This window comes from Henckelia pumila, chromosome 3 (assembly GCF_033568475.1).
Source record: "Henckelia pumila isolate YLH828 chromosome 3, ASM3356847v2, whole genome shotgun sequence".
Taxonomy (NCBI): Eukaryota; Viridiplantae; Streptophyta; class Magnoliopsida; order Lamiales; family Gesneriaceae; genus Henckelia; species Henckelia pumila.
The window spans coordinates 151,797,220-151,811,884 of record NC_133122.1 but is presented as its reverse complement, the minus strand read 5'-3'; the positions used below and the strand labels follow the sequence as shown (position 1 = coordinate 151,811,884).

At 33.8% G+C, this 14,665-nt stretch overlaps 1 protein-coding gene across 5 annotated transcripts; it reads right to left on the bottom strand.

Moving 5' to 3' along the window:
- Positions 1-259: 259 nt before the first annotated feature.
- LOC140891041 (probable UDP-3-O-acyl-N-acetylglucosamine deacetylase 1, mitochondrial) lies at positions 260-14,408 on the bottom strand. 5 transcript variants are annotated; one of them, XR_012152406.1, is made up of 8 exons: positions 14,260-14,408; positions 13,872-14,183; positions 13,397-13,603; positions 12,515-12,616; positions 12,141-12,205; positions 11,406-11,550; positions 10,779-10,944; positions 260-522 (listed from the first exon to the last, which is right to left on the bottom strand). XR_012152406.1 is itself a non-coding variant. In XM_073299274.1 (7 exons), exons 1-7 carry the CDS (start codon positions 14,329-14,331, stop codon positions 10,891-10,893), a joined length of 957 nt encoding a protein of 318 aa, XP_073155375.1. In that variant the 5' UTR covers positions 14,332-14,408; the 3' UTR covers positions 10,556-10,890. The 5 variants fall into 5 exon arrangements, 1 of the variants encoding a protein (XP_073155375.1); XR_012152405.1 differs by lacking the exon at positions 260-522 and adding an exon at positions 6,718-7,309; XR_012152407.1 differs by lacking the exon at positions 260-522 and having other exon boundaries at positions 10,556-10,944; positions 12,124-12,205.
- Positions 14,409-14,665: the final 257 nt, after the last annotated feature.

The window sequence follows — 14,665 nt, the reverse complement described above, 5'->3', positions numbered from 1 at the left end:
TCTCATGCGACTGAGTCAATATTTTGATGTTTTGCATCAAATACTCATGTGAAATATTAAAATTACATATTTGACCCCTTGTGAAACGACCCTAACTCAACTTTAAATAATAATTAAATAAAATACGGATTTTCAAAAATATTAAAAAAAATTATTAAAATTTCGGCATGACCTCTCTGTTTATATTACAACCAACATGTCTCAGACAGCAACAAAAATAAAAAAATAAAAGAAATAGACGACTGACGACACCAGAAACTAGGCCGAGGCAAGAACGAGCCCCAAGAGAGAGGTTCGACATAACAAATATCCACAAGATTAGAAATCTAATATTTACATGCTCATAAACAATGCTATCGAAACAATACATATGCATTTGACAACTGAGCAAAATAAATGATCCAAAACATAGAAATTCTAATAACTATGCGAAAGACGAGCATAGGTCGGAGGGATGTGTCGTGTCCGCATCGCATTCCACTCGATAGTCTTGCCTCTCGAGCTCAAAGAAATACACTCCACCTGAAAACAATAAGTGTAGTGAGCCTAAAAGACTCAGTAAGAATATGGAGGGGATAACGAGTACTACGTAAATATTAAGAATAGTCAACCAAAGTCACACATTGGAAGATTATTAGGAATGGTCAACCAAAGGCCCACATTGGATGACCAAAAAAGTCCCACATTGGAAGTTTAAGTAAAAGATCATGGATTAAAATATGGAATGATATCTCCATTGGTATGAGGCCTTTTGGGTGGGTTCCCAAAATCAAAAACCATGAGGGCTTGTGCCCAAAGTGGACAATATCATACCATTGTGGAGATATCCGGATTCCATTGACTTAACAAATGGCGCCGTCTGTGGAAAACGAGTCATGGTCTAATAAAAACAAATGTTGGGTGGAATCCTCGGAAACTCAAGGAGAAGAAGTTTGAGGCCCCGATTAAAGATCCGTGAAAAAGCTCTCAAGGGACGCTCCCAGAAATTCATGTAAGGTGTGTGCTGCAACGCATTGAAGGTGAGTAGGCTCGATTGGAGGGACGGATTGAGGGGAGGCCTAGTGGAACTTCGTTTGAGGGGAGGATTGTTAAGAATAGTCAACCAAAGTCCCACATTGGAAGATTATTAGGAATGGTCAACCAAAGGCCCACATTGGATGACCAAAAAAGTCCCACATTGGAAGTTTAAGTAAAAGATCATGGATTAAAATATGGAATGATATCTCCATTGGTATGAGGCCTTTTGGGTGGGTTCCCAAAATCAAAAACCATGAGGGCTTGTGCCCAAAGTGGACAATATCATACCATTGTGGAGATATCCGGATTCCATTGACTTAACAGTAAATACAAGCACACACAGATTAAAAATAGCTGATACTAAAAATACCTTTGTTTTGTGCTCTTACTTTAAACAAGTAAATAAACTTCAAAATGAATGAGAGAACATGAATGAAACATATGCATGACTAAGTCATGTATAATCAATGAAACTGCATAAACTGAATCTGAATCTGTAACTGTAACTGTGACTGTGAACTTAGATTTTTGATTGTGACTCTGTGATTTCGATCATGATCATGGTTATAGTGCACAATGCCGCAAAGAGGTCGAGATGAAACCCACCCGTACTTGCCCTATATTGTTAAGGGAGACCAGAATAGCTCCGGCCCCACACGAACACATGCTAAGGTAAGGAAACCCATAATGAATTGGTAAGGGAGGCCAAAACGTCTTTCAGCCCCACACGAACACATGAATATGTAGTCACAACCATCTCACTTCGTTCAAAAAATATTTCTTTCCTTTATTGAATATGAGACTTAGCATGCATATGTAAATATGACGTACATGAAAATGTTAATCAATAATCATGCATATGTCTCACACATGAATGATCGGGATGGTGATTTAGGAACTAAACCAAAGGATGAAGAATTTAACCCATAAATTGCACGTACGACAAATTCGAGCGGTTTGCCCTTAAAATTAATAACTTGCTCGTTTCTTGACCAAAAAGGATTCCGCTTGAAGCCACGACTCCATGACACTTAGAACTAAGTAGAAAAATCATCATTGGAATTTATTTCCTAAGCGATCATTTTGCAAAAACATAATTCCGGGCAGCAACCATGTTTTGCTTCGAAAATTCTGCACCTAAGCCATTAAAAATCTAGAACTCGACCAAAACTTATCCGAATTGATTCCCGCTTTCGCCGACATAATCCTAACACCCCAAACAAATTCCAGACCCGAGCCCATAATCAAATTTTACTTTTAACCCTGACACTCTTAAAATTCTGCACATGTTCCCCTTTCAAACTCAACCAAATGCATAGCCATAAATCTTCCAATCTTCCAAGGCACTAGTCTAGGTTCAAGACTAACATTTAAGCTCATTTTAACCCCTTAGAAACTCCCTCAAACCCTCTTAACAAAACCTGAAAATGGCAGCCCCTATCATCACTTAAACCGAGCCCCAACCAAACTTGACTCCAATGATCCTCAGCTCTATCTACAAGCTAACACCAAATCATCTTAAACACTACCATGTGGACTACAATTTTCACCCATGGTATCTCCCTAACTCACCATCCAAATCAATACAATAGCATAACAATTTTTGAATCACATGTATGCATTTTTCTGAAAAAAAATTTCGAACCACATACTAAAAAAAACAGGGCATCAATGCCACAACAATGCATAAACCATATCATTCCTCAACCAAGAATCAAAATATCACAAATCCTCAAGCACGTATATATTGAAAATCTGCACAAAAAAGCTTCGAAAAGGGCAGAGCACTAGTTATTAATTTCAAAATTAATGAAATGCAACCAAAAACCAAATACACAACATAATAGATCTACGGGTAAGAAAATGAACCACATTCTTGCCTATGTAGAGAAAAATCGAAATGAGGGACTCAAACCAGCTGAAAATCGAGCAAAAAAATGAAGGAACAACTCGTTCAGCTTCGCCTAAGAAAGAGCTTCGCCGGAACTGGTGGCTGGCGGCGGCCAGTGGTGATGGGACTGTCGACGGCAGAAAGCTGGAGGAGAGGGGAAGAAGCCGATCGATTGTGCTTGAAGAAATGGAGGAACAGGGGAAAAGTGTAGCAAGTTTCTGTGTGAGTTTAGGCGTGTTGTGTGCGTGTTTAGGAGGCTAGGGTTTAGTTTAAGTTCAAGTGTGCAAAAGTGCTACAATAATTAAAAGTGCTACTATCAAAATAGCAACCTAAACTTTAAAGGAATTTAGACTAAAATTTAAAAATCAGATACAACACTTAAAATATTTTGATGTCATGGTAAGGAGTAAAATATTTGAATAACAAGCAAAGCGATTTAAAATAATTTAAACAAACTAGACTAATGGTTAGGAGCAATTAAAATAAATACACAAGCAGAAATAAAAACCTTTAAAATGATTGGACAATTAAAAAAGATTTAATTAAATAACATAGACATTTAAAATAATTTAAAATAATTTAAAATAACTAACCACTAAACTTAGGCTATTTTAAAATAACTAAGTTAGACGCTCGAAAATATTTAAACAAATAAAATAAACAGTTAAAATCATTTAAAAGAATAAACTAAACAATTAAAATCATTTAAAAGAATAAACTAAACTATTAAAAATTAAAATTAAAAATAATTTAAGTATGCAAGCTTAAACCTTTAAAATATTTAAAACAATTTAAATTGCACAAAATAAAATCATTTAGACAAATAAACTTAAACAAATAAAAACATTAGTTAAATAGTTGGTAAAATAAAATCACTGAATGAATAATAAAAATATTTATTAACACATAACTCACATAAAGAATTTAAATCAATTAAACATAAAAATAATAATCCTAATATTTATTAAATTTAATGCATGAGATTTAGTAGATTGGATTTTAGGCGTCACAATTCCTTCCCCCCTTAAGTGGAATTTCGTCCTCGAAATTCAAGGCTTACTAACTAGGTTCGAATATCTTAGACCAGATCAACACTAAGTTTTCCAACTTAGCACCTACCTGAGTTGGTCTAAGTCAGCTTTCGCTGCGCACTCTGATGTTTACTGATATCTATATCATCAAAGATATGGCTAACTCTTATTGCAAAATAAATTTGCAAACTCGTATTTATCCCCGTATGATTGTAGCCTAAGAGAATTTTCTAATAATTGTTCCCATGAAACTGTAAGAGTTTTCAATTCGCCACCTAAATTCCTAAAATATTTGATACATGTCTTAGTTCGATAACCTTAAATCCTAGATCGCAACTTCAATCAATAAATATCCGTAAAACCAATAAATAATTTATTTCGACCTTTCTCATAACTTAAAGGCTTCCCAACAACAAAACTATACTTAATGTCTATTCACCAGCAAAACTTAACTCATATAATCTAGAACTTGAGCTCTTGAGAAATCAACAAGTCTACAAAATACTTAGCAACTAAACGCTAAACTCTTCTAAATAGGATAGCTAAGGGACTATACAATTCTACCTCGTTGGACCTCTAGATACTAGATGATTCTAACTCGTACTTCCACAACAACGACACATGAAACCCATCATGCGTCCTTAACAACTCTGCGCCAGCTCAACATATAAAACAAATTACCTATCTCCTCGACAATCGCATAAGAACCGACAAAACGAGTAAATTTCATTATATTCCCAAATCGGTAATATTACAGGACAATGATACCTTCCAGAACAACTTAATATCCATTTTGAAATTCTAAAGGTCTATGTCACTTATTAGTAGTGCTACACTTAATGGTCTTGGGCTTATGTTCAATCACTTACACAACGACTAAGAAATCCATAATTTACACCTCAAAAATATACCATGAGTTATCATCCACCTATAGGATTAGACGATCTTTAAGTACCAAACAATTCTTACTTATCGCTTGAAGACATATCTCAAATCCCTAGTTCAACTTGACAGCAAGTTTGTAAATCCAAAAATTCCCAAATTATTATATGTATAACCTGAATTCATATTCCAAGGACTTATTATACATTTGGACACCTCGGAGAGTTTGTAGCCCGATCGTAAAGGCTTTCTAGTTGATCTTTCAGTACCTTAGTATTTCACCAGTAAGTAAGTCTATAGCTTATCCAAAAATCTTCCTAAATATTCTTTTCATCATTCTATGCTCATAGTTGGTGCATTAGTCTTACTGGTTGATATTCACAAAATCTTATAACGCTAATAGAAAGTACTCAAAAGTCTCTAGGAGCAACTCTATTTCCTTATCTCGTGACTGATCACCCATTCAGCTTATCAAAGTCATCCGTTCTCTTAACAATCCTATTAAAATTGAAGCAACCCATTTAATTAATATACTACCTATCAATCTACTCGCTAGAACTAGATATAACTAGTAGTCGACATTCCTCGGATCACAACAATAACATAGGATTTTATCTATTACTAATACTAAATTCCAACAGTCTAAACGATTTCTATACGATTACGAGCCAAATTTCTACACAAAAAAATCGAAATGATAGTTGAAACTATAATCCACCCAAGTCCCTGTCTTGGTGGATCATGAAGGAAAACAGACATACATGTAATGCTGCTTAATATGAAATAAAATAATGCAAGCATTACAAACAAACGAGCTGAAATTAAAAAAAATCTAGATAAGTGAAAACAATTCACTCATAATTCAATTCTAGGGGTGAATGAATAATAATAGAGGCTCCATGAATAATAAATATGAGCCAACAAGATACAAACCTCGTGATCGTTCATAAGGGCAATGAAACCATGCTCAAACAATCAAATCACAATTAAGAGCAATCGGTGTGACTTCGGTCGAGAGAAGTCCACACAATTCAATAATTAGGGGAAACAACAGTCCTAAGACATATTCAGTTGTCAACCACAACATGAGTAGATCACCCAAAAAGGAAGACACGGTGGATCTTACTCATATCAACATATGGCTCTAGAACCGAAGAAGATTTCGCGAAATATAAACAATATTTTATTATGAAGTTTAACCAAGGTCAAAGTAGCAGAATACAATGTTGACTGATGTCATATAAATCCATAAATGAACAACTGATGAGCAACGAAATCTCAAATGCTCAAAAGTATATGTTGCAATGGATGCAAGCACAATTGAAGCATAAGGAAATTAATGATCGGAATAATGGTTCACAAAAATGAAAGGCTCATAGTAACCGACTCCCTATTTCCCAAAAATCATCCTTGCCCAAATAAACAAAGAAAATTCAAACTATCCATAATAATATCAAAACCAAGTTCGTATCTCAAGTCTTCACACGAGTTCTATTCATAAACTTAACTGACTAAACACATGTCTAGAAATTCCTAAATAAACTATTCGCTTAGTTGTACCCGATTAAAATCCAGTTATAAGAAAACAACTTACAATAATAGCACACAATTAATATTTCCTAATACGCAAGTTTAATGTTTCCCTACAAACTCCTACAATCTCATCAAAATTACTAACACTACTTAATAACTCAAACAACAACCAAGTACTGCCCACAACCGGAAGAAATATTGGTACATCAATTCCGTTTAACTTGGGACCACATGCTATAAAAATAAGCAGTCAAATAGTACACTTTAAACTACAAAAAAAAAATTAAAACAAAAATAAACACCGAGCTACACACTTAAATAAATTAAACAGCTAGTTTTGAAAATATATTTTTTTTAAAAAAAAGTGACATCAAAACATTTAAAATATCGATTCAAGCATGACTAACATATAAATTCTTTAAAAACTTACAGACTTTGAGGCGAGACTTCTCGAGTTTCTTGCAACCGGCAGTAGGCACAACCCAAACCAGAACCATGCTCTGATACCAACTGAAATGACCCTAACTCAACTTTAAATAATAATTAAATAAAATACGGATTTTCAAAAATATTAAAAAATTTTATTAAAATTTCGGCATGACCTCTCTGTTTATATTACAACCAACCTGTCTCAGACACAACAACCAAAATAAAAAAAATAAAAGAAAAAGACGACTGACGACACCAGAAACTAGGCCGATGCAAGAACGAGGCCCAAGAGAGAGGTTCGACATAACAAATATCCACAAGATTAGAAATCTAATATTTACATGCTCATAAACAATGCTATCGAAACAATACATATGCATTTGACAACTGAGCAAAATAAATGATCCAAAACATAGAAATTCTAATAACTATGCGGAAGACGAGCATAGGTCGGAGGGATGTGCCGTGCCCGCATCGCAGTCCAGTCGATAGTCTTGCCTCTCGAGCTCAAAGAAATACACTCCACCTGAAAACAATAAGTGTAGTGAGCCTAAAAGACTCAGCAAGAATATAAGGGGAATAACGAGTACTACGTAAATACAAGCACACACAGATTAAAAATAGCTGATACTAAAAATACCTTTGTTTTGTGCCCTTACTTTAAACAAGTAAATAAACTTCAAAATGAATGAGAGAACATGAATGAAACATATGCATGACTAAGTCATGTATAATCAATGAAACTGCATAAACTGAATCTGAATCTGTAACTGTGACTGTGAACTTAGATCTTTGATTGTGACTCTGTGATTTCGATCATGATCATGGCTATAGTGCACAATGCCGCAAGGAGGTCGAGATGAAACCCACCCGTACTTGCCCTATATTGGTAAGGGAGACCAGAATAGCACCGGCCCCACACGAACACATTCTAAGGTAAGGAAACCCATAATTAATTGGTAAGGTTGGCCAAAACGTCTTTCAGCCCCACACGAACACATGAATATATAGTCACAACCATCTCACTTCGTTCAAAAAATATTTCTTTCCTTTATTGAATATGAGACTTATTATGCATATGTAAATATGACGTACATGAAAATGTTAATCAATAATCATGCATATGTCTCACACATGGATGATCGGGATGGTGATTTAGGAACTAAACCAAAGGATGGAGAATTTAACCCATAAATTGCACTTACGACAAATTCGAGCGGTTTGCCCTTAAAATTAATAACTTGCTCGTTTCTTGACCAAAAAGGATTCCGCTTGAAGCCACGACTTCATGACACTTAGAACTAAGTAGGAAAATCATCCTCGGAATTTATTTCCTAATCAATCATTTTGCAAAAAACACAATTCCGGGCAGCAGCCATATTTTGCTTCGAAAATTCTGCACCTAAGCCATTAAAAATCTAGAACTCGACCAAAACTTATCCGAATTGATTCCCGCTTTCGCCGACATAATCCTAACACCCCAAACAAATTCCAGACCCGAGCCCATAATCAAATTTTACTTTTAACCCTGCTTTAGTTATACCTTTCCGGACAGCCCCAAACACTCTTAAAATTCTGCACATGTTCCCCTTTCAAACTCAACCAAATGCATAGCCATAAATCTTCCAATCTTCCAAGGCACTAGTCTAGGTTCAAGACTAACATTTAAGCTCATCTTAACCCCTTAGAAACTCCCTCAAACCCTCTTAACAAAACCCGAAAATGGCAGCCCCTATCATCACTTAAACCGAGCCCCAACCAAACTTGACTCCAATGATCCTCAGCTCTATCTACAAGCTAACACCAAATCATCTTAAACACTACCACGTGGACTACAATTTCCACCCATGGTATCTTCCTAACTCACCATCCAAATCAATACAATAGCATAACAATTTTTGAATCACATGTATGCATTTTTCTGAAAAAAAATTTCGAACCACATACTAAAAAAAAAACAGGGCATCAATGCCACAACAATGCATAAACCATATCATTCCTCAACCAAGAATCAAAATATCACAAATCCTCAAGCACGTATATATTGAAAATCTGCACAGAAAAGCTTCGAAAAGGGCAGGGCACTAGCTATTAATTTCGAAATTAATGAAATGCAACCAAAAACCAAATACACAACATAATAGATCTACGGGGTAAGAAAATGAACCACATTCTTGCCTATGTAGAGAAAAATCGAAATGAGGGACTCAAACCAGCTGAAAACCGAGCAAAATGATTTGGACAATTAAAAAGGATTTATGTAAATAACATAGACATTTAAAATAATTTAAAATAACTAACCACTAAACTTAGGCTATTTTAAAATAACTAAGTTGGACGCTCGAAAATATTTAAACAAATAAAATAAACAGTTAAAATCATTTAAAAGATTAAACTAAACTATTAAAAATTAAAATTAAAAATAATTTAAGTATGCAAGCTTAAACTTTTAAAATATTTAAAACAATTTAAATTGCACAAAATAAAATCATTTAGACAAATAAACTTAAACAAATAAAAACATTAGTTAAATAGTTGGTAAAATAAAATCACTGAATAAATAATAAAAATATTTATTAACACATAACTCACATAAAGAATTTAAATCAATTAAACATAAAAATAATAATCCTAATATTTATTAAATTTAATGCATGAGATTTAGTAGATTGGATTTTATGCGTCACACCTTGAGAGTATAATTTTTAAATTTATTCAACTCATAAGATCCAATTATAAAATATTTATCAAACATTTACATTTTATGAATTTTTATTTTTATTTATAAATTTATTATTATTAATTAATTTGTTTCTAAAAAAATATTATTACTTTATCTTGATATCATTATTTTATTAAATCACTTCGTGTTTTCATTTTCTCCATTAAACATGCATTCATAAACAAAGATTTAAATACCTAAACGTACCAAAATATTGAACCAACATGATAAATTTATACATATTACTTTATCAATTTAAGACTATATATGTTTGAACCAAAATCTAAATTTTTGAGAATATGTATTTTACAATTTACAGTAAATAATAAAAAATAAAATGATTATATAATGATAAAATTTACTATTAAAATATATTTTTTGTATAACTAATACTAAGATAAAATAACTAATATTTTTCATAGTTATTTAATTAAAAATATTATTTTATTCAATTAAAATAGAATTAATAGCAAATTTTATCATTATATAATTATTTTATTTTTTTATTATTTATTTGCAAATTGTGCAATGCATTTTTTTCAAAAATTTAGATTTTAGTTCAATACTATATAGTTTTAAATCAAAAAAGTAATATGCTTGAACTTATCATTTTAATTAGTTTAATTAATATTTTGGTACTTTTACGTATTTAAATCCTTGTTTATGAATGCATATTTATTAAAAAAGTTGGTAGCACAAAGTAAATTTAATAAAATAATGATATCAAGATAAAGTAATAATCATTTTTTAGAATCAAATTAATTAATAATAATAAATTTTAAATTAAAATAAAAATAAAAATTCATAAAATGTAAATGTTTGATAAAAATTTTATAATTGGCTCTTATGGATTGAAAAAATTTAAAAATTATACTCTCAAGGGGTCAAATATGCAATTTTAATATTTGACAGGGGTATTTGGTGCCCAAAAAAATCAAAATGTTTGTTCAATCGCATGAGGAGCGCGTGTGCAACAATCGCTCCTATAAAAGGGGCACGTGCTAATTTTATAAAAGGGTGGGGGTTGAAGATGTCTATTAAAATTTCACGGGAAATAAATATGCATTTTCAATATTTCACAGGTGTATTTGGTGCAAATAACTCTAAAATCCATGCACCGTATGGGGATCTGCTATACCTTTCTCAATTCAGTGCAAAATTCATGTGATTCTATGGTTCATACTTTGGATGAATTGATACAGAAGTAGCCTTAACATTTTGAAATAAAATCTAATACAGTTTGGGAAACAGAATTTGGGTCTAAGCTCGTCACCTTCCGAGAGGCAAGGGGCATCCCCATTTATATTGATTCCTGCAGGTCGACGAACAAACTCTCTGTGCAATGAAAGCGCACCCTGTCAGATAAAGCAAGGGGCATCCCCATTTTAATTGATTCCTGAGAGACGACGAACAAACTCTGCGTGCAATGAATGCCCACCCTGTTGAGTATACTAGATCAGTTAGTGGTTTGAAACGAATTAAGGAGGTACATATAAGAGGCCTAGATTCACAAATCCAACATAATAAGTTTTAGAAGGAATGGATAGAATATAGATGTTCGGTCAAAGCAAGTGATATCCAGGTGAAAATTAGAAAAGATAGGGAACTGAGCAATCAACCCATGAAACAATACTAATTCATTATCATATGCAAATGCATTTCTGAGTTTTTTTTATTTTATTTCACACTGAAGCTAATATCTGCCCTGAGTTGCATCAGTCGAGCAAAAAACAAATGATAAATCTTTCCTAGAGAACTCAGGACAAGAGGGCGGTTTTATGCAAGGTTTCAATTTACAAGGAATCGATCACACAAGTCTGATTTTGATTTGAAACATCTAGCAGCTATTGACTTTAAGAGTCGCCACCAAAATTGATATTATAAGGCAAAATGACCACACCTTATAAGCAATTACGTGGGCCACCACAAGTCCTTGATTACCGCCTTGAGCCAAAAGGGAAAAATCACCAATAAGATCTAAAACCTTATGCCTGCATGGCTCATCATGGTAACGCAGAGGTGGATTCAACCAACCACTGTTAACACTGCATGCATATAAAGCACATATAAAGTCATAAGAAACCAAGACTTGCAGAAACTACCTAAAGTATCTGGGACATCTCATAGCACAGAAGATACCAAACAGAGATAACAAATTAAAAAGGTATTGCAGTCCATGACCAAATTTTAGAATAGAATAAAAATCTGGGTCCCATGATGAGCAAGATGTCTTCTTGACGAAAAGAAAAAAGTACCCTGAACAAATTTGCAGATTTAAAATGAATTAGATTCTTAACTCTGATGTTATGATTTTCAAAAACCTAAACAAAAAAGCATAACATAAAGAATCAATAAAATAATTCTAGGCGACTTTTCAAAAAAATAAATTTATTCTAGGAGAAGATATAACTTCTCTTTTTCCATAATAAACAAAATGTTTTATCACATCTCACAACTGCCCAAACTCAAATTCACAAAATTGGATGTATACAAAAGACACACACGAACACGCTCACGGAGTTGGGAGGGTGTAGTAGTGGTTTTTTCTGTAAACATGGAGGGGTGGGGATGTAGAGGCTTTTACTTTAATTATTTGATTCCATTGCTTTCTTACACACCCATAAACATATCTAACCTACAGATGATGGCTGTTTCGACGGAACCACCTTTAATAAGTCCTAAGCTGCGCATATGTTCCACCTGCAAAGAATTCCTAATTAGATTCCAGCAGAAGCAGCAAGACTGCAAGATAGATAAAAACCATAAAATATAATTGAAAGTATTAGCCACGGCTTGCTTCGTACCAACATTTTAAGAAAATGAAGTAGTTACAATCACCAGTTAAGGTTTAGCATAGAGAAAGAAGATGGCTAAGACATTGACACGCGTTCAGAGCAAAAAAAATTCACTTGAGGATAAGATTAAGAAGCAACTGACTTAAACACTTGCAAAATCCACAACTTAAACAGAGAGATGGGAACAGTTAAAAGATGAAAATATTCATGTCACCTCTTCGTAAAGGCAAAAGGTTCTTGATGAAGCTATTTGTTCAAAGAAGAAAGATTCATCGAATGAGGTGGAAGAAAACCATTGACAACCGATAGCTGGCGCCTGCAAGAAGTATTTTTAGGAGAGACAAATTTTATCAGCATTAAATAAAGATGAAAGAAACTGCAAATATAATGTTATGGCAAATTTTTTTTTTTAAGAGAAGAAATTAAAATTATATTATCATCCATATAATTTCCCTGACATGCTATCTTGTGGATGATTTAAAACAACAAAAACTGTAATGCACAAGTACTACAATAATATCACTAGCACTGTAGTACAGTTCACAAAAATCTTATAAAATTTCCTCACTTCTAATGTCTTCAAAAAATTTTCAAGTTGCATTCCAAAAGTAGGAACAATCTCCAACTATAAATAAAAATAAACTGAATTTTAGGCAACAGCGATGGCTTAAACAAATGCAACAGAAGCTACTCAGAAATATCAGAAGAAGGGTGGTGGAAGCTCTATAAATATTGTGTAACCATAGAGTCAAAGTGATCCCCTATCAGCTAAAAAGTTTTGAAATTGCAATTCACATGGATTAAGAACGTAAATGCAATATACACTATTTTGACCGATCAATCTAGGATGTATCGATGGTTTCTTTTGGGTCAGCAAAAAAAGTCTCTCTCGGTTGATATCAGTTGCCGCTAGTATTGGATTTAGCCGTTTGAATTTGATTCTGGAGGACATGGTCATCATGTCAACCAACAACAGATAGCAAACATTGTTAAATGTGCAAAAATTATGAAGCTGCAATCACGATGCACTAGGCAAGGGATAACAACACAATCACTTATGATTTAGTATTGAAAATTAAAAAATGGATGTATTAACCTGTGGGAAGTCAATGCCATAAGTGATTCTGACTTCTGAATGAGGGAAAGCGGCCACAAAAGAATCATTTTTCAGCACATGAACAGGTTCATTGAGATATGGTGCCAATTTTTCACAGCATTTTCCACTACAATCCATAGCAACTTTCAATCCAGCCTGATCAATTGCTTCCACCCATTCTTTTGCCGACCCATCAAATATAGGAACCTGTGTAAATATTTTTCGTACTAATAATCATTAAAGCTCATACTGTTTGATTTTTTTTTTTTTTTTTTCAATTCATCAAGACTACTCAACATCATTCGCATGCAAAACTCAAATCCTAGATCGCATTTAGAAGAAAAAAAAATCATCAGCTATTCTAAAGCTGGAAGTTGCATGTCTGAGTCTCGTGCAGCGGCAAAAGTTTCCAGCAACTACTGTTTTAACTACAAATGTATTCAGAACCAAAAAGAAAGATGGGTATCACTATCACCTCAATGGATTGATCACTAGATTTAGAACTCTCAATCTCAATACGGCAATTATCAACACTGGTGGCCTCCAAAGCGGAGAGCAAATGTTCGACAGTTCGAACACTGTACCCATCTTTCGACAGCGTAGTACAAAGGCCACTTGCCTTCACAGCGTTATCAATCGACGCGTGAATAACATTGGATCTAAAAACGAAGTACCTTCCGCTGCCAGCGTCGGCCGGAAGAATTCTGACAGTCGACAGATCACCGGAATGGAGTCCTCGGCCGGACCTCTCAACGCAATTTGCCAATGTTTGCTGCAGCTTGCCCGTCTGCGAGTACAAAATATGTTTGATAAAATGCTAGTACGAGCGCGTGTAAATAGATTCGAGAGAGAAGAGAGCGCACGTTTTTCCAGTAGATGAGAGGCGACGACTTGAGGGACTTGGCGGCGGCGGCAGCGGCTCGCTTAGTTGACATAAGCCTGAAAAAGTGAGTGAAAATACGAAGACAATCTGCGAGCTCGAATCGGACAAAGTTGAACAAATTTTGCCTAAATGGACCAAATTAACCAACTTGATGAAATAATTGGGTAAGTTGGTCCAAACTCAAATACATTATCGGTCTTCGTCAACCAAAAAAAAAAACAGTTGTTTCAATTTTTTGGGTTCATGTGATTTTTTTCGGATGAAAGTCGGTGTAAAACATTGAAAATATTGTACGAATACATGATATTTGAGTATCAAATGTTTCAAATCTGATATTGATGTATAATTTTTGAGTATTTAAACCTGTAAGCAAATATTGATATTAA

Coding starts and splice junctions, on each gene's coding strand:
- LOC140891041 (XM_073299274.1), bottom strand. CDS start 14,331: ATGTCAACTAAGCGAGCCGCTGCCGCCGCCGCCAAGTCCCTCAAGTCG. Junction 14,184..14,259: donor CTCTCATCTACTGGAAAAAC/GTGCGCTCTCTT, acceptor TTGTACTCGCAG/ACGGGCAAGCTGCAGCAAAC. Junction 10,945..11,405: donor CCCACGTAATTGCTTATAAG/GTGTGGTCATTT, acceptor TATACTCAACAG/GGTGGGCATTCATTGCACGC.